We start from the raw sequence: 26,285 nt of genomic DNA, 5'->3' as shown, positions 1-26,285 counted from the left end.
GGGAATATAAACACAAATGGAAAATGCTTTCTTATTCTCTCCTGGGTTTCAAATTGTAGCTTTGGGCTGAGTCGCAAAGTAATCCAGTTAATTGCGTTTGGGAACTACTTTTCCACCCGAGATGTCCCCAGAATTGTTATTTTAGTTAATTCAGCGTCCTCCTAACATCATTTATCTCCCTGCTCCCTGGGGACTCCATACGTGATTCATCCTGCAGTAATTCAATATCAAAGGCTGTGGGAGTTATCAATGCATCGATTGGACGGTTGGTCCTGTGCATTGCAGCAAATCTCAGTATTGGCATCGGATGAGTCACGTACCGTTTAGCATCTTGTTAGCATTGTACACTCGTCGCGGTCTCTGACGTTAAAGACCTCGATAAGTGCAAATTAGCGTCATGGGGCTGTGATTAAAAGCAGGAATAGACTAGAGGTGTGTGAACTGGAGAGAAGAAAGTTGTTGATCACAGAGTTAGAAGTTGCTCAATGATAGCAACAAGCTATAGGCAGTGAATTTACAAGCTAACTGCGACTGCTAACCATGATTTATAACGTGAAAAAGCCCTTTTATTGCAAAATACTTTGAGATCTATAGACACTGTAGGGCTTCTCTCCAAATCCCTCCAGTCAATTATAAATCTGTGAGGCAATGGGTCAATATTAAGGTATTAAAAGTGTTAGAATTGACAAATTACATTTGAGCAGGCTTACGTTGCATACTGGTTAAAAATGTTGGCAAAATGCTATCTTGGGACGCATCTGATAAGTTCAATTATAAGTACTTATATTTTGACTGATAATAAGCTAGTTTGGACATTTGAAGGAGCCTTTTGTCCCATACAGTGTTTGTTTAGCATGGATACGCATCAGGGTCGACTTAAAACACCTACATTATTCGCTATTTAATATAATACCTCTATACTTTCTGATTTAAGCCATTATTATTTTCTATTGTGTTGGTTCAGCAGTCTGTAAAGATCTCCCAACGCTAACAATACCGATGCTAGCTTGCTATCAGCGGCAATCCTCATTTCCAGCAAGTGCACGGCAGCTTTTTACGACGTAAGACAACAGTAACGTTTAGCAATTCATGCACTTCAAGTATACCATTTTCTCAGGCAGAGCTTGAGTGTAACGATGTGACTATTGGTTTGGTTTTAAAGGCGACCTATCATGCAAAATGCACTTGTTGATGTCTTCTCTACATAAACACGTGTCCCCGGTGTGTCGGCGACCTATCATGCAAAATGCACTTGTTGATGTCTTCTCTACATAAACATGTGTCCCCGGTGTGTCGGGGAACTCACACAGCGTCAGAAAATAAAACCCTCTCTCTTTTCCTCCGTACCCAAATCTCTAAAAACGGGGGAACAACGGAGCTGATCCAGATTTGCGTCCGATATGACGTAATATCTGAAATGTGGACCCACGGCCCTATCAGAAACGTTGCTATCGGAAACAATGCCCGACTGTTTTGGACGTAATATGGTCGGTGTTTACATTAGCATCGCTAACACTCAGAGCTAACCTGTACTGGAGAGCATGTGTGTGAAGAAGCAGGAAATCAAAAGGAACTCACCTTGTGGTATAACCGGCAAGAGAGAAAGCCTTTGAGCTCCATACTGTTTCAGAAATAACCCTTGATAATCCATGATATGGCGTTTCATCACGGCAGCATTTAGTTTAGACAGTAGCTGCCGGGTCCCGCATGAGCTCAGACCCCTCCTTTTTTATTTTTTAAAGCTTTATACCCAAAATCAGCACTTTTGAAACAGGAAGTGAAATAGAGGGATATGAGGCATGGCTAGAATGGGTGATCTGTTTGGTATTTTGAGCAAAACACTTCATAGACATGTTTTTTATATATTTGTATATATTTGAGACCTATGCTATTGCCTAAAAATAGCATGATAGGTGACCTTTAATTGTGATGCATACTGCAAAAAACGACATGTTAAAGAACTAGTACTATTTATGCAGTATTCACAGGAAATGATCTGTTAAAAATGCACCTAAATCGCTCGTTTGACCGAGTTCCTTCACTACTGGGGTTCATTGCACAAATGATCAGTTGTTCTGCACTGTTGATTGTTATGCATTGAATACAATATGAAATATCCATAAAATATGTCACTAATTGATAGAAAAGTGCTAGTTGGAAACCAGTGATATATAAACTATTCTTAACTTTTCTCTTTGAGACTTTCACACTCAAACATATCTCTGTTTGTTTTTAATAACGTCCCTGAGAGTTATTTCTGGAGCAGTTTGAACCGTGTTGAATTCCTCCGTGAATATCCCTTCATTGTGTTTCCACTAATCTGCCGACTGAGTTTCAGAAAACGTGCACGGGATTATTCTCAAAGATTATTCCAGCGTGCATTTATCTAAAGCTGTGCGGCTAATTAAAAAGAAAATGCCCTCTTTTTCAAAGACGTGCAACAAAACAGACCAACACTTATTAACGCTCTTTATTCTCATTGTTTGGGTTTCCAGTGTGTATACCATTGTTAACTGAGAGCGCTGATTTCCCCCGACGTCACACACACACACACACAGGCGCACACACACACACACACACACACACAGAGACACACACACACACACACACACACACAGACACACACAGACACACACACACACACACACACACACACACACACACACACACACACACACACACACACACACACAGGCGCACACACACACACACACAGGTGCACGCACGCACACACACAGACACACACACACACACACACACACAGGTGCACACACGCACACACACACACACAGGCACACAGACACACAAGCACAGACACACACAGACGCACACACACACACGCACACACACACACACACACACACACACACAGGCGCACACACACACACACACACAGGCGCACACACAGACACACACACAGACACACACACACACACACACACACACACCAGTTGCCAAGTATTTCTTGGAGGAAAAACTATTTAGGGTTCAATGATTCCAGCTTTTTATTCACATAACGAGATAACCCCTTCAAAAGCAGGAGAAACTGGAAGCAGTCTGAAAACAGTTTTATATAAATTATACAAATTATATAAATCTAGTTATTATGGGACTAGCTACGTCACCATGAAGAGCAGATTGCATTCCTGCTGTTTAATGGCACATATCTCATTAGCTTGCAAATCAAAACCTCTCGTAAAAAATTAAATAAAGATGATTTACTCGGAGGAACCGCCCCGAGCTCACTCTGTGTTTCTGTCCGAGAGAAAAGAAAGCATAACAATCCAGAAGAAAGTGGAGTTTTGTCCTTGTTTATCTCCTCAGGGTTTCAGCTTCCCTTCATTTCATTTCCTTCACTTCTGCAAGCAAGTCTGCATAGTTTACTTTGAGTTATTTACTGTCTTTCCAAGAACGAGATGAGAACATTTTGACTTGTGTCTCTGGAATAAATACAGAGTGAGGATGAGGTGGACCTCGCTTAGCATATAGACTGGGAACGGGAGAAACGTTAAAACTAATTAATACTATATATCCTTATTCTACCTTATAAAGCAAGCTATCTTAAATCAGGGCATGCTTAGCCTAGCTTAGCATAAAGACTGGAGGAAATAGGGTCATGGACAGACGTGTAATTGGAGAATATGTCATGTTAACTGGAACTTACACCTAAGTGGAGATAATGATAGGAGATGAAACCATGTCAGTCATGTTATTAATCCATCGTGTTAACCTCTTGATTAGCATAACTTCACATCAGGACACGTTAAGCCTAGTTTAGCAGAGAGATGAATGGAAGCGGTGAGCCTAGACCCTGTTAATCAGGTGTAAATGTGACCATTAGCCATTATAGCAAGAGTTACGGTACATCTAACTAGAGCTCAGGGTAAGGGGATAAAACAATCTTTAAAATGTCCCCCCAGTTGTCTTTGAATCCACTTTAGCCTACTCCAACACTGGCTGCCTTTTCAGCTGTAAACCCATGAATCACCCCTCTCAAACGGACTTGTTTTTCTAGCAGAATCTCAACCATGTGGTGCAGAAACTTTAGGGAAGTCTCTGGATTTAGTGTATTCACCCCATTTCAAGTTAGCATAGAGCTAACCAAAGTAAGGCTACACCATGATTATCAGGTGTAAATTACAGTTACAGTACACATGCCTAGAGCTCAGGGTAAGGGGATAAAACAATCTTTAAAATGTCCCCGATAAAATGTCCCCCCGTTGTCTTTGAATCCACTTACTCCAACTCTGGCTCTCTTGCTGTCTTTTCAGCTGTAAAACCATGAATACATTGTATTTTTAGCGCTGAATTTCAACCATTTGGTGCAGAAACTTTTGGGGAGTCGAAAACAGCCTTTTGGATTTACCCCAGTCTGTGGGGGCCCTAGAGTCTGTGGGGGCCCTAGGCAAACATTCACTGGGGGGCCCCTCGAACCAGCTTTTCATCACCACGCACAGCCGACATGTAGGGGGTTTCCCGACATGTCGTTGCAGTAAATGAAAGGGTGTTTCATGTTGTCGTTGCTGTGGACCTTCTTTGGGGGGGCCCCCTTCTGGTCCGGGGCCCCAAGCAGTTACCTGTTCGCAAGGTGCGCCCCTGACCCCAGTTCAAATTAGCATAGAGCAAACCAAAGTTAGGCTTTTACCCGACTAGACACTTTCAAACATTATGCAAAAATATCTGATGGACCAACATCAAGGATTTCTATTGGCTGTTGGTTGCTAAGCTTCCTGCTAGAGTCTTTATGCTAAGCTAGGCTAACCACATCCTCTTTTTATCTTCAAAAAACAAGAAACATATGGAAATGATTGGGGTATTTGGTCTCTGAACTTGAGTGCCCTTTCCTAAACATTCAGACATTTCTCCTGCTTCCAATATGTTTCTTTAAAACAAGATGTATTTTGTAAATTATAAAACATATTTGTTGGTGTGTTTCATAACCTAATGTATTTTTTAAAACAATTGTAATGTTTCTCCTGCTACCAGTACAATTGCCTTGTCTCCAGTTCAGTGCAACTATAATAATACTGAAATAGTAAGTTGGAAAGAAAGCAAACATTTCCCGGAAAGCAACATAAATTAGTAAAAAGTTCTGTCACTATTTATTTATTTCTCCTGCCTCCAGTCCTCGCACCACATCCTGAATATTTATATATATTAAGTCCGTCTTTTTCAGCATATTTCCGTGTACATCTCCTCTCCTCTCTCCTAAAATGTCCGTCTGTTTCCTCCTCAGGACGAGTCTCCTTCTTCTCTTCGGGCACGGAGAACCTCCATCGGGTGGAGAAGGTTTCGTGGGGAACGAGGTTCGCCATCACCGTGTCCTTCACCTGCGACCCCGCGCACGCCATCGCTGACCCCGCCATGCCCTAAATGTGGGTTTTGGGGGGGGGACGGACGACATCACAGCTCAGTGGCTCCAACAAACCCTGCAGAGAGGAGGAGGAGGAAGATGAGGAGAGACTTTACTCCGGCTCAACGGTCCATATCTGACATTTCCATTTTCAGATATTGACTCGCTGGAGAAAAGCACACAGGCGTTCATTTTGCACAGTTTAGAAACTTTACTATGATTTTTGACAGATGTTCTGATCATCTTTGCGTCGTTCTCTCTGTAGAGGTGTTGTTTCTGACTTTCTAACTGATCTTTTGGGTTTTTCTACATGTTTCTACAGCTGTTTCCATTGTTTCTTGCACCGTTAAGAAAGTTAGAATTAAGTTTTACACCCAACAAACCCTGCAGAGAGGAAGAGAGACTTTACTCCGGCTGTACGGTCAATATCTGACATTTCCTTCCATTTCAGATTTTGACCTGCTGTCGCTCGCTGGAGAAAAGCACACAGGCGTTCACGGTTTCCCTTCCTTTGGTTTCGTTTGGCACAATTTACAAATAATTACTATTATTTTTGACAGATTTTTGTGATCAGTTTAAAGGAGGGATTTATCATCTTTGCATCATTCTCTCTGTAAAGGTGTTATTTCTGACTTTCTAACTAATCTGTTTTTATCCGATGTTTCCATTGTGTTTCTTGCACCGTTAAGAAGGTTCTAATTCAGTGTGCACGATTATGGATTTATGAGGAAAATGATCATGTTGTGATTTCTTAGGAAGAGAATAAGGGTCAAGCGACATTTCCTTTGAGATCCGACCAAAAGTTGATGATTTCTTTTTTTTTTTTTTTTAAAGTCAGAATTCTGTGAAAAACTTTTTGACTTTTTGACTTTTTTTTTCTCCGAATTCTGCGATTAGAGTCAGAACTGACTTTGTGTCGCGGTGTCAGAATTATGACTTTAATTGCCGAACTTGAAACAAAAGCTCTTCACTTTTGGTCACATCTCAATACAATCCCTAAGCTGGAATATCTCCTCATTTCCACCATCTTATGTAACACACATTTAGCCTTTATCAAATACTGTGCTTCCTGCGATTTAAATATTGCACCCGTCCATTTTGCCTTTCTGTTACATGTGTGCCTCATTGTGCAGCCTTATTCTTTTTGAAATGGTTTAATTTCTTGCTGACTTTTTTTCTTTTTTTATCAAATGTTTCTACAGCAGTTTCTTTTTTTATTTCACGATCAGTTTTGGTGTTTTTTTGGTTCCTGAAACTCATGTCCGCTCTCTGTGTCTCTTCGGTATTTTGGCGCCTCTCGGTTCAAAAGAGGCTAACGATGGGTTGTGTGTTTTCTGTGTGTCGCGGTGTGTTTCGGTCAAAGCCTCGAATAAAAGAGATCACTGGTGATTCAGCGATTGAATCATTACTCTCTGACCCAGGAGGTGTTTTCTTCTGAGAAGAACCCGCTGGAGGGATTTCTCTTTTTAGTTTGTTACCGTTTACTTCAAAGTGTTCGGGGAGGGCGCTTTGAAATAAAATACTGACAGTAAAAAATAAACCCTTGTCTCTTTGACTCATTTTTTGTACAACAGCTTTTCTGACGTTCATGTTTCTCCCTCTGAAAACATTAATACATTTGAACCGTAAAACTTTTAAAATAGGTAAAAACATTAAATTAAAAAAGTATGTATTTATTTTATTACTATATTAAGTCTTTGATCACATGGTACTACTGATTTTTCTGCAAATTTCATCTTATTTGAGGTAAAAAACATGAATGTGCCAAAAGACCAAATACAGTATGATAACAAACATGTCTGTATCTATTTGTGCATGTAAATGGTCTGCAAAGTATAAAATGACTGTGTTCCCTTCACAAAACATCATCAGGAGAGGACTCTTTAAAGTAGAGACACTACATACTGAAATACACCTGAACATCAGCAGGAGAGGGACTCTTTAAAGTAGAAACACTACATACTGATATACACCTGAACATCATCAGGAGAGGACTCTTTAAAGTAGAGACACTACATACTGAAATACACCTGAACATCAGCAGGAGAGGGACTCTTTAAAGTAGAAACACTACATACTGATATACACCTGAACATCAGCAGGAGAGGACTCTTTAAAGTAGAGACACTACATACTGATATACACCTGAACATCAGCAGGAGAGGACTCTTTAAAGTAGAGACACTACATACTGATATACACCTGAACATCAGCAGGAGAGGACTCTTTAAAGTAGAGACACTACATACTGATATACACCTGAACATCAGCAGGAGAGGACTCTTTAAAAGTAGAGACACTACATACTGATATACACCTGAACATCAGCAGGAGAGGACTCTTTAAAGTAGAGACACTACATACTGATATACACCTGAACATCAGCAGGAGAGGACTCTTTAAAGTAGAGACACGACATACTGATATACACCTGATCATCAGCAGGAGAGGACTCTTTAAAGTAGAGACACTACATACTGATATACACCTGAACATCAGCAGGAGAGGACTCTTTAAAGTAGAGACACTACATACCAGAGGTGGGACCAAGTCATTGTTTTGCAAGTCCGAGTTAAGTCTCAAGTCTTTGGGCTCAAGTCCAAGTCAAGTCTCAAGTCAGGATGGGAAAGTTCAAGTCAAGTCCAAGTCCTAAACTTTGACAAAACGAGTCTTAAACAAGTCATTATGTGCTTTTCAACAAATGTAATGACATCGATCAACAGAATAATACTTAATAATCAAACTGCTCTTTATTAGTCACATTAATACTGTAATAATCTATTTTCTCTCTGCTGGTAAAGTAACGTTTTTTCTTCTATTGTAAGAGGGATCAGTAAGGTTAGGCTACCGTGACGGTTTGATTCAGAAGGAGTTTAATGGATAAGATCCCTGATGTTGAGGTAGCCAGAATGTTTATTTCCACTGTGTACAGCATGTTATAAGGGACCCACAATCTATCTTTATGCAAGGGATAATGTGCAGCGAGGCGTCTCTATGGGGAAAAGAACACCTGAATCTAGATCCCTCTGCAGGTGGTACTTTAACTATATTTTGATGATAATACTTTTGTACTTTTACTTGTAACATTTTGAATGCAGGATCTTTTATTGTAACCGAGTATTCCTACACTCTGGTACTTTTACTCAAGTACAAGATCTGAACTTCTCCCACCTCTGGCAATAAATCCTGAGTGGTTACCAAAAAAAAAACCCTGCTCTGAAGGTTATTTTCATTTTACAAATCCTGCACTCAGCTTTGCTTTCTCCAATATCATTGAAATGCAGCCAGATGCTGCTTCTTTTTTCGGTTTTCGCAAATTTCTTGACTTTTTCCGACGCGCTTGCATTTAAATCCGTTTCCCCGTCTCCCCGTCGCTCTGTGTATCTGGCCTGTACCACTACACCTGCTGTCTTTGGAGCGTCTGCCCCCCACCCTTCTTTCACATAATGGTATGATCCTAGTGTGTCCTCGCATATGATTGGCCGCATGGTGGCTCAGCAAAATAAAGTCCCGCCCCTGCCTGCATGGATTCTCAGCAAGAGTTGCAGCGGCTGAAGATTCTGCTCTCCTAACGGCAGCTCGCGATCGGCGTGTTGGAGACCCCTGAATTAAATTATCAAGTCACCTCAAGTCAGAAGGCTCAAGTCCAAGTCAAGTCCCGAGTCATTGGTGTTCAAGTCCAAGTCGAGTCGCAAGTCTTTTGTGATGTTGTCAAGTCGAGTCCAAAGTCATCAAATTGGTAACTCGAGTCTGACTCGAGTCCAAGTCATGTGACTCGAGTCCACACCTCTGCTACATACTGATATACACCTGAACATCAGCAGGAGAGGACTCTTTAAAGTAGATACACTACATACTGATATACATCTGAACATCAGCAGGAGAGGACTCTTTAAAGTAGAGACACTACATACTGATATACAACTGAACATCAGCAGGAGAGGACTCTTTAAAGTAGAGACACTACATACTGATATACACCTGAACATCAGCAGGAGAGAACTCTTTAAAGTAGAGACACTACACACTGATATACACCTGAACATCAGCAGGAGAGGACTCTTTAAAGTAGAGACACTACATACTGATATACACCTGAACATCAGCAGGAGAGGACTCTTTAAAGTAGAGACACTACATACTGATATACACCTGAACATCAGCAGGAGAGGACTCTTTAAAGTAGAGACACTACATACTGATATACACCTGAACATCAGCAGGAGAGGACTCTTTAAAGTAGAGACACTACATACTGATATACACCTGAACATCAGCAGGAGAGGACTCTTTAAAGTAGAGACACTACATACTGATATACACCTGAACATCAGCAGGAGAGGACTCTTTAAAGTAGATACACTACATACTGATATACATCTGAACATGAGCAGGAGAGGACTCTTTAAAGTAGAGACACTACATACTGATATACACCTGAACATCAGCAGGAGAGGACTCTTTAAAGTAGAGACACTACATACTGATATACACCTGAACATCAGCAGGAGAGGACTCTTTAAAGTAGAGACACTACATACTGATATACACCTGAACAGCAGCAGGAGAGGACTCTTTAAAGTAGAGACACTACATACGGATATACACCTGAACATCAGCAGGAGAGGGACTCTTTAAAGTAGAGACACTACATACTGATATACACCTGAACATCAGCAGGAGAGGACTCTTTAAAGTAGAGACACTACATACTGATATACACCTGAACATCAGCAGGAGAGGACTCTTTAAAGTAGAGACACTACATACTGATATACACCTGAACTTCAGCAGCAGAGGACTCTTTAAAGTAGAGACACTACATACTGATATACACCTGAACATCAGCAGGAGAGGACTCTTTAAAGTAGAGACACTACATACTGATATACACCTGAACATCAGCAGGAGAGGACTCTTTAAAAGTAGAGACACTACATACTGATATACACCTGAACATCAGCAGGAGAGGACTCTTTAAAGTAGAGACACTACATACTGATATACACCTGAACATCAGCAGGAGAGGACTCTTTAAAGTAGAGACACGACATACTGATATACACCTGAACATCAGCAGGAGAGGACTCTTTAAAGTAGAGACACTACATACTGATATACACCTGAACATCAGCAGGAGAGGACTCTTTAAAGTAGAGACACTACATACTGATATACATCTGAACATCAGCAGGAGAGGACTCTTTAAAGTAGATACACTACATACTGATATACATCTGAACATCAGCAGGAGAGGACTCTTTAAAGTAGAGACACTACATACTGATATACACCTGAACATCAGCAGGAGAGGACTCTTTAAAGTAGAGACACTACATACTGATATACACCTGAACATCAGCAGGAGAGGACTCTTTAAAGTAGAGACACTACATACGGATATACACCTGAACATCAGCAGGAGAGGGACTCTTTAAAGTAGAAACACTACATACTGATATACACCTGAACATCAGCAGGAGAGGACTCTTTAAAGAGACACTACATACTGATATACACCTGAACATCAGCAGGAGAGGACTCTTTAAAGTAGAGACACTACATACTGATATACACCTGAACATCAACAGGAGAGGACTCTTTAAAGTAGAGACACTACATACTGATATACACCTGAACATCAGCAGGAGAGGACTCTTTAAAGTAGAGACACTACATACTGATATACACCTGAACATCAGCAGGAGAGGACTCTTTAAAGTAGAGACACTACATACTGATATACACCTGAACATCAGCAGGAGAGGACTCTTTAAAGTAGAGACACTACATACTGATATACCTGAACATCAGCAGGAGAGGACTCTTTAAAGTAGAGACACTACATACTGATATACACCTGAACATCAGCAGGAGAGGACTCTTTAAAGTAGAGACACTACATACTGATATACACCTGAACATCAGCAGGAGAGGACTCTTTAAAGTAGAGACACAACATACTGATATACACCTGAACATCAGCAGGAGAGGACTCTTTAAAGTAGAGACACTACATACTGATATACACCTGAACATCAGCAGGAGAGGACTCTTTAAAGTAGAGACACTACATACTGATATACACCTGAACATCAGCAGGAGAGGACTCTTTAAAGTAGAGACACTACATACTGATATACACCTGAACATCAGCAGGAGAGGACTCTTTAAAGTAGATACACTACATACTGATATACATCTGAACATCAGCAGGAGAGGACTCTTTAAAGTAGAGACACGACATACTGATATACACCTGAACATCAGCAGGAGAGGACTCTTTAAAGTAGAGACACTACATACTGATATACACCTGAACATCAGCAGGAGAGGATTCTTTAAAGTAGAGACACTACATACTGATATACACCTGAACATCAGCAGGAGAGGACTCTTTAAAAGTAGAGACACTACATACTGATATACACCTGAACATCAGCAGGAGAGGACTCTTTAAAGTAGAGACACTACATACTGATATACACCTGAACATCAGCAGGAGAGGACTCTTTAAAGTAGAGACACTACATACTGATATACACCTGAACATCAGCAGGAGAGGACTCTTTAAAGTAGAGACACTACATACTGATATACACCTGAACATCAGCAGGAGAGGACTCTTTAAAGTAGAGACACTACATACTGATATACACCTGAACATCAGCAGGAGAGGACTCTTTAAAGTAGAGACACGACATACTGATATACACCTGAACATCAGCAGGAGAGGACTCTTTAAAGTAGAGACACTACATACTGATATACACCTGAACATCAGCAGGAGAGGACTCTTTAAAGTAGAGACACTACATACTGATATACACCTGAACATCAGCAGGAGAGGACTCTTTAAAAGTAGAGACACTACATACTGATATACACCTGAACATCAGCAGGAGAGGACTCTTTAAAGTAGAGACACTACATACTGATATACACCTGAACATCAGCAGGAGAGGACTCTTTAAAGTAGAGACACTACATACTGATATACACCTGAACATCAGCAGGAGAGGACTCTTTAAAGTAGAGACACTACATACTGATATACACCTGAACTTCAGCAGGAGAGGACTCTTTAAAGTAGAGACACTACATACTGATATACACCTGAACATCAGCAGGAGAGGACTCTTTAAAGTAGAGACACGACATACTGATATACACCTGAACATCAGCAGGAGAGGACTCTTTAAAGTAGAGACACTACATACTGATATACACCTGAACATCAGCAGGAGAGGACTCTTTAAAGTAGAGACACTACATACTGATATACACCTGAACATCAGCAGGAGAGGACTCTTTAAAGTAGAGACACTACATACTGATATACACCTGAACATCAGCAGGAGAGGACTCTTTAAAGTAGAGACACGACATACTGATATACACCTGAACATCAGCAGGAGAGGACTCTTTAAAGTAGATACACTACATACTGATATACATCTGAACATCAGCAGGAGAGGACTCTTTAAAGTAGAGACACGACATACTGATATACACCTGAATATCAGCAGGAGAGGACTCTTTAAAGTAGAGACACTACATACTAATATACACCTGAACATTAGATTTCTAGACTTTAGTCAGAACGAACGTTGTCCCTTTCTTCTTATTGTCCTAAATGAAGTCTCTGGCCACACTTCAGTGACCTGATGAACTCATTACAATAATTAAATGATTCCTTTGTCTCTTCTGATGAGCGTTATCTCTTCTTCCCGTGCCAAACTGATGCTTCTGAAATAATTTGATTTATCTGTCGCTCTCATCGCTCAGGAAGTGTTCGTGCTCGGCTTTTCTTATTTTCCACACAACTGATCACTAAACGCCTTTTTAAACGTTTAATATCCTGCACTCTGAGCTGTGAATCCACCAACATATCTTACACATGCCAAAAAGCTGTTTCAATCGTTACCTAAAAGGGTTAAATGTTAATGCAATTTAAGTTGTATACACTCTAATGAGTTGCATTTTCTTTGTAGTATAGTTTTGGACATGTCTTGATGTTAGAGGAACTGTATGAATACAACATTGAACGGCTTAATGTGTCAACATTTAGGGTACATTTATCAAAATCTTCTTTATTTACAGAGCACTTTAATGTTCTGTTTTGTATTGTTGCATTGGACTTTCTTTTTTTACTTGACAACATTGTTTTGGAAACATTTAGTTTACAATATGAATGAAAATGGGTCATAACCGAAAGCTTTTACACTCATCCTCCTATCAAATGCATTTAAAATTAATATTTAAAATAGAAAACCATGAATAAAATAAAATGTAATAAATTATTGTCTTTCCTTTGATGGCCCCAAATATGTTTTTGTTTCTGTATTAAACTAAACAAAAAATATGAATGTAGTAGCAAACTTCTAGTAGTTAATTAGATTGGCTTCTGCAAGCTGACCCTATTACGCCTCAAACTCTAAGAATCATTTAAATATTCTTGGTGTTACTTTAATAATAACTTCCTCCACTAAGACCTAAATGTTTAATCATGTGTTTGTATCACAGCTCATTTAAATTCAACACACAAGTCATAGTTTTAGACGAAGGTATTGAGCACACACATGGCTTGACTCATGGAAAAACTAGAATTCAAAAGTAAAATAATATTCTATTATGTGTAAAACTGAAAGTCTCCAATGAAAGAAACATGGCAGCTTCCTGTAGATGTCACACCTGAGGGGGAAACACACACTGACTGGTGTTCAGTTGTTTTAAAGGTCACTTCCTGCAGCGGTGAATATCATTTTCACTCCCAAACATCTCCAGGATTGAAAGAAGAGTATTTGTATATTTTCTGACACGTCTCTTTGTCCCTCTAAACCCTGACTGTTTCCAGTAGCAGGTCGTCTGCACCCTGTTTCAAACATTAATTCTGTCTTTAAAAAACTGTCGTAGGATTTCTCTGTGGCTCTTTTTAAATCTCAGAATCAACTTCAGGGAGCGTCGCTCACATTATCTCAGCAGGGGGTCGACTCTAAAGCCTTTAGCTGAGTGCAAACAAGGGAACATCGGAAAGGATTCAGCCCGAGGGGAAGCATTAAACAGACACGTTAGAGGAGGGTGGGAGATGTATTTTAGAAAGAAAACCTGTTATATATTTGTAGAAATCCTCATAAAATGTCAACAACAATCAATGAATAAAATGCTTCGACATAGAAAGGGAATAATACAGTATCTGTGGAGCTCTGAGATCAAACTAAACAATATTTACAATGGATCTAGTCTACCTGTCCATCTTCTTGTTTATCTGCCTATCAAACTACCTGTCTACCTACCTGCCCGTCTTACTACCTCTTTACCTGTTTGTCAATCTACCTGTCTTCCTGCCTGCAAGAATACCTGTCTATCTACCTGTGAAACTACTTACCTGTCACACTACTCAAACTAACCATGTTGACCTGCTTGTACCTACCTGTCTGTCTACCGTTCCCTCTACCTACCTGTCTACCTACCTGTCTACCTACCTACCTATCTACCTGGTAAACTACCTATCAAGCTACCTACTTGTCAAACTCTGAAACTACCCACCAGTTTGCCTACCTGTCAAGCTACCTTTATTTCCAACTATCTACCTGTCTACCTGCTGATCTAACTACCTACCTGTCTATCTACCTGTCAAACTGTCTACCTGTGAAACTACCTACCTATCAAACTACCTGTCTACCAACCTGCCTGTCTTCCTACCTGTTCACCTGTTTGTCAAACTACCTACCTACCTACCTACCTACCTACCTACCTACCTACCTACCTACCTACCTACCTACCTACCTACCTACCCTACCTACCTACCTACCTACCTACCTACCTACCTACCTACCTACCTACCTACCTACCTACCTACCTACCTACCTACCTACCAACCTACCTACCTACCTACCTACCTACCTACCTACCTACCAAACCTACCTACCTACCTACCTACCTACCTACCTTACCAAACCTACCTACCTACCTACCTACCTACCTACCTACCTACCTACCTACCTACCTACCTACCTACCTACCTACCTACCTACCAAACCTACCTACCTACCTACCTACCTACCTACCTACCTACCTACCTACCAAACCTACCTACCTACCTACCTACCTACCTACCTACCTACCTACCTACCTACCTACCTACCTACCTAACCTACCTACCTCCTACCTACCCTACCTACCTACCTACCTACCTACCTACCTACCTACCTACCTACCTACCAAACCTACCTACCTACCTACCTACCTACCTACCTACCTACCTACCTACCTACCTACCTACCAAACCTACCTACCTACCTACCTACCTACCTACCTACCTACCTACCTACCTACCTACCAAACCTACCTACCTACCTACCTACCTACCTACCTACCTACCAAACCTACCTACCTACCTACCTACCTACCTACCTACCTACCTACCTACCTACCTACCTACCTACCTACCTACCTACCTACCAAACCTACCTACCTACCTACCTACCTACCTACCTACCAAACCTACCTACCTACCTGTCTACTAACATGAATTGCTAGGTCTAAATCCACAGACTCACATGTGAAAAGCTTAATTAGATGATGAAGTGCCGACGATCTCTCTCTATGAAGGATTATGAACTGTGTCTAATGTGTCTCTTTGGGGATCGCAATGCTTCTTGCAGCCTTCCTCCAGCTCAGGGATAGAAGACGTTGCAGCTCAGGAAACAAATCAACAAATCCCTCCAAGATTTCTCATGAATCTTCAATGAACGCAGCCATAAGCTGGAAAGTCGAGCCGAGCATCTGCACAATTTGCAAAGTGAGTAAAAAGAAAGATGAGTTTTCTACATCTCTGCTGTGACGATGTTTGAGGAGCACCGAGGGATCGGCTGCATTCATGCATGAGTTTGGGATATTTGACGTGCAAATACACAGAAACAGTCAACGTGGAACAAAGTGTGAAACCACTGCGGGATCAGAGGAGGAGGAAGTGTTCAGATGCTTTACTTTAGTAAAAGTACTCATACATTATTGTCAAAATACTTAATTACAAGTAAAAGTCCTGCATTTTACTGTAGTAAAAGTATAAATGTAGTATTAGCATTGTGGCGGAAACTTCTGTGGCAATGGAGAGTCAGGACTCAGAGAGACACGAGGAGAGCTGGAGCTTTGATGGAGTCAGGACTCAGAGAGACACGAGGAGAGCTGGAGCTTTGATGGAGTCAGGACTCAGAGAGACACGAGGAGAGCTGGAGCTTTGATGGAGTCAGGACTCAGAGAGACACGAGGAGAGCTGGAGCTTTGATGGAGTCAGGACTCAGAGAGACACGAGGAGAGCTGGAGCTTTGATGGAGTCAGGACTCAGAGAGACACGAGGAGAGCTGGAGCTTTGATGGAGTCAGGACTCAGAGAGACACGATGGAGAGCTGGAGCTTTGATGGAGTCAGGACTCAGAGAGACACGAGGAGAGCTGGAGCTTTGATGGAGACAGGACTCAGAGAGACACGAGGAGAGCTGGAGCTTTGATGGAATCAGGACTCAGAGAGACACGAGGAGAGCTGGAGCTTTGATGGAGTCAGGACTCAGAGAGACACGAGGAGAGCTGGAGCTTTGATGGAGTCAGGACTCAAAGAGACACGAGGAGAGCTGGAGCTTTGATGGAGTCAGGACTCAGAGAGACACGAGGAGAGCTGGAGCTTTGATGGAGTCAGGACTCAAAGAGACACGAGGAGAGCTGGAGCTTTGATGGAGTCAGGACTCGGAGAGACACGAGGAGAGCTGGAGCTTTGATGGAGTCAGGACTCAGAGAGACACGAGGAGAGCTGGAGCTTTGATGGAGTCAGGACTCAAAGAGACACGAGGAGAGCTGGAGCTTTGATGGAGTCAGGACTCAGAGAGAGACACGAGGAGAGCTGGAGCTTTGATGGAGTCAGGACTCAGAGAGAGACACGAGGAGAGCTGGAGCTTTGATGGAGTCAGGACTCAGAGAGACACGAGGAGAGCTGGAGCTTTGATGGAGTCAGGACTCAAAGAGACACGAGGAGAGCTGGAGCTTTGATGGAGTCAGGACTCGGAGAGACACGAGGAGAGCTGGAGCTCTGATGGAGTCAGGACTCAGAGAGACACGAGGAGAGCTGGAGCTTTGATGGAGTCAGGACTCAGAGAGAGACACAAGGAGAGCTGGAGCTCTGATGGAGTCAGGACTCAGAGAGACACGAGGAGAGCTGGAGCTTTGATGGAGTCAGGACTCAGAGAGACACGAGGAGAGCTGGAGCTTTGATGGCAAACACTGACGGTTTATTTGGAGTTACGGCCGGAGAATTGACAAGACAGGTGGTGTGTCACGAGTTCACACAGCGGTTACCAAACCAATTCTGAAGAACTCTTTCTGCAGCTCGAGGTTTTAACTAGTTCAGAGTGTAATAATCAACATTCTTCATCAGCGAGACTAAAGCATTATGGACCCTGAATCTAACTAGAGCTCTCGTCCATAGAAAAGAATGTGCGCCAGGGAACCTTCGTCCCTGAACAGTAAACTACCTCATGGCGGCTTGTGCTCTGTCATAGACTGGCAACAACAATACGCCCAAGTTGCCCCTCCTTAAGAGAGATAGCAGCAGAACCCAAGGCCGTACACCTATGCCGTGGGAAAGGAGACAGTGAGAGGAGAAAACGATGAACTGTGTCGAAGGTTGAATACCTAAGCAAATGATTCCCTAACAAGCATAATGTACTTAAAGTATATAAAGCAATCATTGTGCAGGAAAATGACCTTTGTGTGCGTATCAGGGTTTTTTCTAGTATACAGATAATGTAGATAATAGATAATATAGTTTGAGGGCAATACTGTGGTGCTGATCTTGTATAAAAGATACATACATTCTCACGAAAACATGACGCCCGGGCCCCGTATACAAGATGTCTCCGCGGACGTATACAACTACGTGACGTCGGAGCTCCGTAAAAACAAATCTGTCTCTACCGTCTGACGCTCTATTGGACACCATTTTCATATATTTGGAGTAATTCCACCGTTTCTGACGAACAGAAATATTGTTTTCTGGCATCACTTTTACATTTTAGGGGGGAAATCTGCATTGTTGGTATGAGGGCGCAGTGGTTTAGACAAATCCCTGTATAAAATGATATTTAAATACATTTCTATAAATACAATTGTTGCATCAAGGAGCATTTGACTTCTGTAGACAAACAAAGCTCTGAATTTTTGTAAAATATTTCAATAATTGGACTTAAAGCTGTTGAATAAATGGATTAATATGACATAATTTCCCTTTAAATGTGGTGGAGTAGAAGTATAAAGTAATATAACATGTAAATACTCAAGTAAAGTATCTAAAAATTGTACTTAAGTGCAGTACTTGAGTAAATCTACTTAGTTTCTTCCCACCTCTGTATGGGATAACAGTTTTAAAATGTCTCTTTATCATGCACATATTATTCATTGTTTTAAGTATTGAAGGTTTTTTCTGTCTGTCTTCTTACGTGCATATTATCACAGTTTGTTTTCCAGTCTGCTGAATCAGAAGAGGACGTTTTGCAGCCGCTGATAAGTCGTTAATAACTCAGATTAACGAGAAAGAGTTTCTCTTCAGCGCCATCCTAATGAAAGACTCATGAACTCTCCATAAAACATGAGGTAGGTTTTTAAGCATCGCTCATTAGGAACATCCTGCAAACCTTCTCCTCTCTGGAAGTCTCTTTAAATGCAGAGCAGATCAGCATCTGTTTGATTCAACATAAATGTGAACAGTTTGATGAAGGTGCAGCATTGCAGAGGATCATCATCTTACTATCTCAGTCAAATGTATTTAAGGCTAGTTAGCTTAGCTACAGAGAGTCCTTGTGCCAAACAACGTAGGACTAACTTCCTCCACTAAGACCTGAATGTTTCATATTTTGTTTAACCCTCCTGTTGTCTTCGTGTCCCCCCGCCCTTACTTTGGTGTTCACGGTCAAATTTGACCGGTCCTGTTTTAACTGCTATTACATTAACACAAAAACCATTAATCATCACCAAATGTCATTTCACACCCTTTCAAACTGTACATATTGTATCAGACTACTGGTATACATGAACAACTGCAGTAAATATACAAAGAATAGACACTGAACATGTATTGCATGTGCCAGGTGTGATCCATGTGGGGTGTGTGTGTGTGTGTGTGTGTGTGTGTGTGTGTGTGTGTGTGTGGTGTGTGTGTGTGTGTGTGTGTGTGTGTGTGTGTGTGTGTGTGTGTGTGTGTGTGTGTGTGTGTGTGTGTGTGTGTGTGTGTGTGTGTGTGTGTTTTATCTGATCCGGATGGTTACTAATTCCTTTTCTTTATGGACCGGGAACACCATGGGTGTTACAAAGTTGACTAAATCATCCAAAACTCAATGAAAGTGGTGATCAGCAATTGTCTATGTTCAAATGTCTACTGTGAAGGATATCATAAAGCCTTAATGCAATCTAATGTAAAACAAAAAAGTTATGATTGATGAAAGTAGTAAATCGGTCAGATTTGACCCGAAGACAACAGGAGGGTTAATATTACACCTGATTTAAATTCAAGTCACAATAAAGAGTTTTAGACGGAGGTAATGAGCATTGGCGTGGCTTGATTGGTGGATAAACTAAGATATACAAGCCCCAAAAAGGTGCTTTGATAAAGGTCCAGCATTGCAGAGGTGTCATCATCCTCCTGGAGGTAAAGTAGGCCACAGACGGAGTTAACAGAGCGCACAAAGCAGTGAGCTTCCTTCAGTAAAGTGGAACTTTGTGGGAGGATGCGTTTAAAATCAGTGAAAGTGATTGAGCGTGCAGGTGGAGGTTTCTCCTGCCAGAGGATAAACCCATCCACTGGCTTTTCTTGGAAAAAACGGGAGTAGAGTTTGCAAATCCAAAAAGAGAAACTTAGCCCGGGGCGGGATCAAAAAGTTAACCGAAAGAAAGAATCTGCACATGGTGTTAAAAGCTGCCAGATATAGAGTGGGGTACGTCTTTTTGTAGCGTAACCCTGAAGGCAGCATCTCCCTGGTTTACTCTATAAAAAGTAAATGGGATTTCTCCATTTGATTTTGGATTTCTGCAGAAAATAAACTCAAGGTTTATGATACTTACACTTTTTGTTCAGCCGGAAAAACTTCATATATTAACACCACTTTATGATTTCTGAAGTAAAAAGCTAACATTCACGTCACCACCGCTAAGCTAAAGGCGGCTTGGGCTATAAAGGAACTACAGCACGGTCACATTACTTCACGTCACCACCGCTAAGCTAAAGGCGGCTAATGTTGGGCTATAAAGGGAACTACAGCACGGTCACATGGCTTCACGTCACCACCGCTAAGCTAAAGGTGGCTAATGTTGGGCTATAAAGGAACTACAGCACGGTCACATGACTTCACGTCACCACCGCTAAGCTAAAGGTGGCTAATGTTGGGCTATAAAGGAACTACAGCACGGTCACATTACTTCACGTCACCACCGCTAAGCTAAAGGCGGCTGATGTTGGGCTATAAAGGGAACTACAGCACGGTCACATGGCTTCACGTCACCACCGCTAAGCTAAAGGTGGCTAATGTTGGGCTATAAAGGAACTACAAGCACGGTCACATGACTTCACGTCACCACCGCTAAGCTAAAGGCGGCTAATGTTGGGCTATAAAGGAAACTACAGCACGGTCACATGGCTTCACGTCACCACCGCTAAGCTAAAGGTGGCTAATGTTGGGCTATAAAGGAACTACAGCACGGTCACATGACTTCACGTCACCACCGCTAAGCTAAAGGCGGCTAATGTTGGGCTATAAAGGGAACTACAGCACGGTCACATGACTTCACGTCACCACCGCTAAGCTAAAGGTGGCTAATGTTGGGCTATAAAGGAACTACAGCACGGTCACATGACTTCACGTCACCACCGCTAAGCTAAAGGTGGCTAATGTTGGGCGTGATGGGGTCTCATTTAGACACTTGTTAGCAACCGCCGTTTTTGTATTCACCAGTGGGGTATTTACTGACTTATTTTATGTCGTAGAACTGGAATCTCTTCAGCTTGTGTTCACCACAGACCTTATTTTAGGGTTAGGGTTAGTTAGTGTTTAAGTACACCTGAACTTTTGAAAGAACATCCATAACATTAATTTGTCTGCAACTTATATCAATATTCCAATTACTTGTAGACTATTCTGCACTATTTCGACTATATTCTATTTAAATGTATTGTTTTATTGTGTTGCTCTGTTGGAGGAGCCTGTGACCTCAGATTTTCATTGTCATAACTACACTGTAGCTCTGTACACATGACAATAAAGCCTTGAAACTTGAAAAAGTATTTACATGAGGAATCATCTTACTAAATATGTGCTAATTTGCATATTATCAGGGTACAAAAATCTGTGTGCAACTGTGTTTAAATGTAATATTACGCACCTATCGTGGTTCCAAAACCTTCCTCCTCTTCCTCCTCTTCCTCGCCCCCACAGGTCACCTCAGGGGTCCCATCACCAGGGTCTCGGAGTTGAACTCGAACTGGTTGCTGGAGGACTTCCCCCAGGAGTAGAGGCTGGGCGGCCGCTGTTTGAAGGAGCTGGTGTACCGGTAGAAGCTCCGGTGCCGGTTCTTCAGGTACTCCCGGTAGTTCTTGGTGAGCAGCGTGTAGAGGAAGGGGTTGATGCAGCTGTTGGAGTACGTGAGACTCGCCACCAGGTAGTTGATGCACTTCTTCGTCTCAGAAGCCATGTTCAGAGGTTTGTTGACGTACAGATCCAGGAGCTGCCAGATCCAGAAGGGCAGGAAACAGGCCCAGAACACCAGCACGATGGTGAAGATCATGATCAGGACCTTCTGCTTCGGAGACCTCTTCCCACCTCTGTCAGGGAAGAAAATAAATTGTTAATAATTTAGTTTTTGGGGGAAGGGGTGGGATTAAATAAGGTACGTTTATTTACATATACATACACCAAATGGAATAACAGATTCATAAAAACCATGCATAAAAAAGATACAGAATAGTTTAAAAACAACATTGTAAATACAGTAGGTGCTAAAACAAGTGAATAGACTGCTGGGTAAGCAGCTGAAAAAAGTAATGTTTTTAGCCTCGATTTAAAAGAAAAAAGCGTTGGTGAAGACCTCAGATTTTCTCGAAGTTTGTTCCATTTGTGGGGAGCATAAAAACTAAAAGCAGCCTTGGCGTGTTTAGTTCTGAGCCGGGGTACAATGAGTAAGCCCGCCCCTGATGATCTCAGAGCTCTGGCTCGTAACAGAGAAGCATGTACGACATATATTGGAGTCCCAAACCATTTAGTGCTTTATAAGTTAGCAATAACATATTGAAATCGATTCTGTAAGCTACTGGTAGCCAGTGCAGAGATCTGAGAACTGAGGTGATGTGTTCTACTCTTTTTGTTTCGGTCAGGACTCTGGCAGCGGCGTTCTGGATTAGTGGAAGTTTTTTAAGGGATTTTTTACAGAGACCTGTAAAAACACTATTACAGTAATCAAGCCCGCTAAAAACAAAGGCGTGAACTAGTTTTTCAAGGTCTTGTTGAGACATGAATGTTCTAAGTCTGGCTATGTTTTTCAGGTGATAGTATGCTGATTTAGTAATTGTGTTAATGTTGGAAGTGTAAACTTTTCGGATTTGTAATCAGGTAGATCATTTGTTTATATATCATTTGTAAGTCAATCATATTTTTGTTTATCAATGTGTTACTGCTTAAGTTTGTACAGTATCATAATTCTCATGTTTCATTTCATTATTATTATTATTATTTTGTGTTTGTCACGTTCAGAGACAGTAGTCAGAGGCTTTACTCGAGTAAAAGTACCAACACATTCTGGTCAAAATACTTCATTAGGAGTAAAAGTCCTGCATCCAAATCTAACTTATTGCTAGCATTGTTTCTGATAGCAACGTTTCTGATAGGCCACATTTCTGATATTACGTCATATCGGACGCAAATCTGGATCAGCTCCGTTGTAGCCCCGTTTTTAGAGATTTGGGTACGGAGGAAAAGAGAGAGGGTTTTATTTGCTGATGCTGCGTGAGTTCCCCGACACACCGGGGACACATGTTGATGTAGAAAAGACATCAACAAGTGCATTTTGCATGATAGGTCCCCTTTAAGCTGTAGTCGAGAAAATGACATTCTTTCCCTTTAATTGTAGTGGAGTAGAAGTGCAAAGTATCATAAAGTACAAGTAACTCAACATTGCAAGTTTTTCTGAAATAATGTCTATTTAAACAAATGAGGCATTATCTTATTAAATGTGAATTATATATATAAGTACCTCAACAATGGTACTTAAGTACAGTACTTGAGTAAATGTACTTAGTAACTTTACACCCGTCACCTCGGTAAATGATCATGCACATATTATAAATTGTATGGACGTTGTAGTGGAGTTAAATTACATTGCTTCCCTTTTAAATGTACAAGAGTAAAGTAGCATTACATGGAAAAACTAACGTAAAGTACAAGTGCCTCAACAATGGTACTTAAGTACAGTACAGTACTTGAGTAAAGAGTAACTTCCCACCTCTGTTTTTTCATTATTTCCCTTTTAAATGTAGAAGTGTAAAGTAGCATTACATGTTCAGAATCAGGTTTATCTCCAGGTCGGTTGACACGTACGAAGAATTTGACGTAAAACAACAATTAAAAACACAGATAGAAAACTATTTTAAGAAAACTATAATAACATTAAAAAATAAAATAAAAAATAAAATAAAATAGTCAAATATAGCAGTGTTTATATAAAATATGGAATAAAATTGGGCAGTAATAAAAAAAAGAAAACATATTGTGTACATTGTGTGCATTAATGTAATGCATAGAGTCTATGATATGGCGATTAACACCACTATATGTTAATACTAAAGTACAGTAAGTACCTTAACAATGGCACTTAAGTACAGTACTTGAGTAAAGAGTAACTTCCCACCTCTGGACTCTGTGGATCACCGGGTTGCGCGTGGACTCCAGATAAGTGCGCGCCAGCTTCACGTACAGGTATCCGATGATGAGTCCCGGGGCCATGATGCTGGTGCCAAACAGCACCGTGACGTACACTTTGTAAGCCAGGGGGGCCAGAGCGGGCGCGCAGATCCGCTTCACGCCCCCCCCGTGCACGCGCTGCTGGGTCTGCGACACCATCACCATCATGGGCACGGACAGGAAGAGGGACAGCAGCCAAACCCCCCACGCGAGAGCCTTCCTGTAGCTCTTAGACCTCCTCACGGTGTCCAGAGGCTTGGTGACGGACAGGTAGCGCTCCGTGCACATCACCGTGAGCGTAAAGATGCTCGCGTGCATGGTGAGCAGGTCCAGGCTCAGCAGCACGCGACACCCCACGTCCCCGAAGTACCAGTCCTTCAGGAAGTATGTGACCACCACGAAGGGGATGGTGGAGAGGTACAGCAGGTCTGCGAGCGCCAGGTTGATGATGGAGATGTACATGGCGGTGGCGAAGCGGATCGAGTGGCACATCACCACGAGCGTGTACACATTCCCCACCACCCCGATGATGTACACGAGGGAGAGCAGCGTCCCGAAGGTGGAGGTGATCAGCAGGTCCGGATCCGCGTGAGTCCCGGATGTGCTGTTGTTCATGGCTGCAGAGTCTCTCTCCAGTCTCTCTCCTTATCTTCCTGCGCTCTGTGTACGGGAAGTTTTGGGTAAAAGATGCGCGCGGGCACAGGTTGCGTCTCGCTGCTTGCTCTCTACTGCGCTTTTCTCCTGACGTCACTGCTGTAACTCTCACACTGAGGATGTTTTATATATCACAACAAAATAAAGAAGATATATATATTGAAAGATATGTGACCGTCTCTCAAGTGAAGCTGCAAGGAATTAAACATAAAAGGAGAGAGATGGGAATTAAATAAGATAAAAGTTTGGGGCACCTGATGGCACAGCAGGAACACAATAAACGTCCAAGTCACTTTTACGCATAGCTCTGGATTAATTAAGGGGGAAATACACAATTTAACTAATATATATCACGATGAAACTTCCCCAGGTCATTACTGATAATGAGACAGTTATTTTGTTCATGCATGTCCCTGATGCAGGAACAAAATAAACTGGGGAAATACACAACCAATCAAATCACTTTTACGCACAGATTAGCATAAATCACACTACAGGTGAATAGGGTAAACATTTAAACAAACATATATCACCATGAAACTTCCCCACTTCACTACTGACATCAAAACAATCATTTCGTGTATTGCAAGTTGTCTGAAATATTTCCCTCTAATTTCTCTAATGTCTAATTATGCAAATTAGGCCAAACTCATTAAATATGCGCACATTTGCATCATCATCCGGGACAGAAGTCTAGCAGCAGCAGTAAATATGGTAAAGCTGCAAGAAATATGTGAGCAGGGGGTTTGGAGAGATGTGATTATGAAATAAACAAACGTTTGGTGAGCACTGAGGCTGCACGTGAGGCACAGCAGGAGCAGAATAAACGTCAAACCGACGTCAGGTCACTTTATGCACAGATCTGCATTAATTAAGGAGAGACAATCATTTTAACTTAAACATATCACTATGAAACTTCCTCAGTTTATCACTTATATAAGAACAAATATTTTTTGTATTGCAAGTTTTCTAAAATAGTATGTTTAAATATGTAAATGAGGCTTTATGTCATTTTATATGTGCACAGATTTCCATTAATCACACTACAGGTGAATGGGGTAAACATTTAAAAATAATAGCTATCATCATAAAACTTCCCAAGTACATTACTGACATTAAAACCATTTTTTATTGTATTGCAAGTTTTCTGAAACAGTATGTCTAATTAAGAAAAGGAGGCATTATCTCATTAAGTATGTGCTAATTAGCATATCATCCGGGACAGAAATCTGTGCATCTGTGAACTTGGTGAAGCTGTAAGAACCTTTTACGTTATGTTAAAATATGC

General features: G+C 41.4%; 2 protein-coding genes across 2 annotated transcripts in view; one reads left to right on the top strand and one right to left on the bottom strand.

The window, feature by feature from the left end:
* The window catches only part of uts2r2 (urotensin-2 receptor 2), a 34,154-nt gene extending 27,261 nt beyond the window's left edge, over positions 1 to 6,893 (top strand). The window contains 1 exon segment of the mRNA XM_034132758.1: positions 5,237 to 6,893. Within this exon segment, the coding sequence (XP_033988649.1) occupies positions 5,237 to 5,373 (137 nt within the window). The 3' untranslated portion in view covers positions 5,374 to 6,893.
* A 14,934-nt stretch (positions 6,894 to 21,827) lies between these two features.
* Positions 21,828 to 24,958, bottom strand: LOC117484326 (urotensin-2 receptor). The gene is made up of 2 exons (XM_034132808.1): positions 24,291 to 24,958; positions 21,828 to 22,212 (listed from the first exon to the last, which is right to left on the bottom strand). The coding sequence occupies exons 1-2, from the start codon at positions 24,956 to 24,958 to the stop codon at positions 21,828 to 21,830; spliced, it is 1,053 nt and encodes a 350-aa protein (XP_033988699.1).
* Between the last annotated feature and the right edge of the window lie 1,327 nt (positions 24,959 to 26,285).

The sequence above is a fragment of the Trematomus bernacchii genome, unplaced genomic scaffold (genome assembly GCF_902827165.1).
Source record: "Trematomus bernacchii unplaced genomic scaffold, fTreBer1.1, whole genome shotgun sequence".
Taxonomy (NCBI): domain Eukaryota; kingdom Metazoa; phylum Chordata; class Actinopteri; order Perciformes; family Nototheniidae; genus Trematomus; species Trematomus bernacchii.
This window is presented reverse-complemented; position numbering and strand designations above follow the sequence as displayed.